Source organism: Austrofundulus limnaeus, unplaced genomic scaffold, assembly GCF_001266775.1.
Source record: "Austrofundulus limnaeus strain Quisiro unplaced genomic scaffold, Austrofundulus_limnaeus-1.0 Scaffold662, whole genome shotgun sequence".
NCBI lineage: Eukaryota > Metazoa > Chordata > Actinopteri > Cyprinodontiformes > Rivulidae > Austrofundulus > Austrofundulus limnaeus.
In genome coordinates, this window is record NW_013953064.1 from 55,059 (window position 1) to 56,025 (window position 967).

The following is a 967-nucleotide window of genomic DNA, read 5'->3' on the forward strand; positions in this document are numbered from 1 at the left end:
CTGCTGTAATCTGTCTCTGCTGTAATCTGTCCCTGCTGTAATCTGTCCCTGCTGTAATCTGTCCCTGCTGTAATCTGTCCCTGCTGTAATCTGTCTCTGCTGTAATCTGTCTCTGCTGTAATCTGTCCCTGCTGTAATCTGTCCTTGCTGTAATCTGTCCTTGCTGTAATCTGTCCTTGCTGTAACCAGATTAAAGATGGACTTTAAAGGTAAAGGTTATAAAATTAGTTGTGTAAGAAGCTGAACGATGTCATGAAGGCAGCAGATTAAATGAACAGATTAAAGTGGTGTGTTTTTGTTTTCTCCCACTCAGCTGGCTCTGGTTCTGGTTCTGGYTCTGGCTCTGGTTCTGGTTCTGGTCCTGMTCWGTCAGACTCTGACAGTTCTGTGGTCTCGTTCTGTTCCAGGTTTTTACGACACGTCTAATCAGACCCAGGAGCTGATTGTAAATCAGAGCGCCGTTCGCTGACTCAGCAGTTTGTCTGAACTCACCCGGCAGCGCGTGGATGAAGGCCGTCACCTCCTCCACGCTCCACTGTGAGGGGGYGGGTCTGAAGGTGGTGGTGGGCGTGGCCGGAGCTGAAGTGGTGACGGCAGGAGCCGACGCCCTCCTCGCCCTGCGAGCCGCCCGGCGCTCCATCCTGGCTGCCATGACGACGGCGGGGTCCTCCCCCCCTCCATCATCATCGTCATCTTCCTCCCCTCCGACTCCCAGCTCCTCCTCCTCCTCCTCCTCCTCCTGCTCTGCTGCCACCACCGGCCTCTCCTTCACCTCCTTCTCGCGGCGCCCGGCGCTCCACAGATCCCGAGGCTGAAGACAAACAGGTGAGAAACAGGTGAGTTCACCTGAAAACATGGCTCCTGTTCTACTGAAGAAGAGACGGTTCAAAACAAAACAGACTCAAATATTTACAGGTGTAAAGAAAATGATTAATAAATGTCTAAAGACAAGAAAAATAGATAAATC

General features: G+C 51.7%; 1 protein-coding gene across 1 annotated transcript in view; it reads right to left on the minus strand.

The window, feature by feature from the left end:
* Nucleotides 1–368: 368 nt before the first annotated feature.
* The window catches only part of LOC106531654 (proline-rich protein 36), a gene marked incomplete at both ends in the record, with an annotated part of 10,780 nt that continues 10,181 nt past the window's right edge, over nt 369–967 (minus strand). The window contains 1 exon segment of the mRNA XM_014027558.1: nt 369–811. Coding sequence (XP_013883012.1) covers nt 369–811 — 443 coding nt within the window.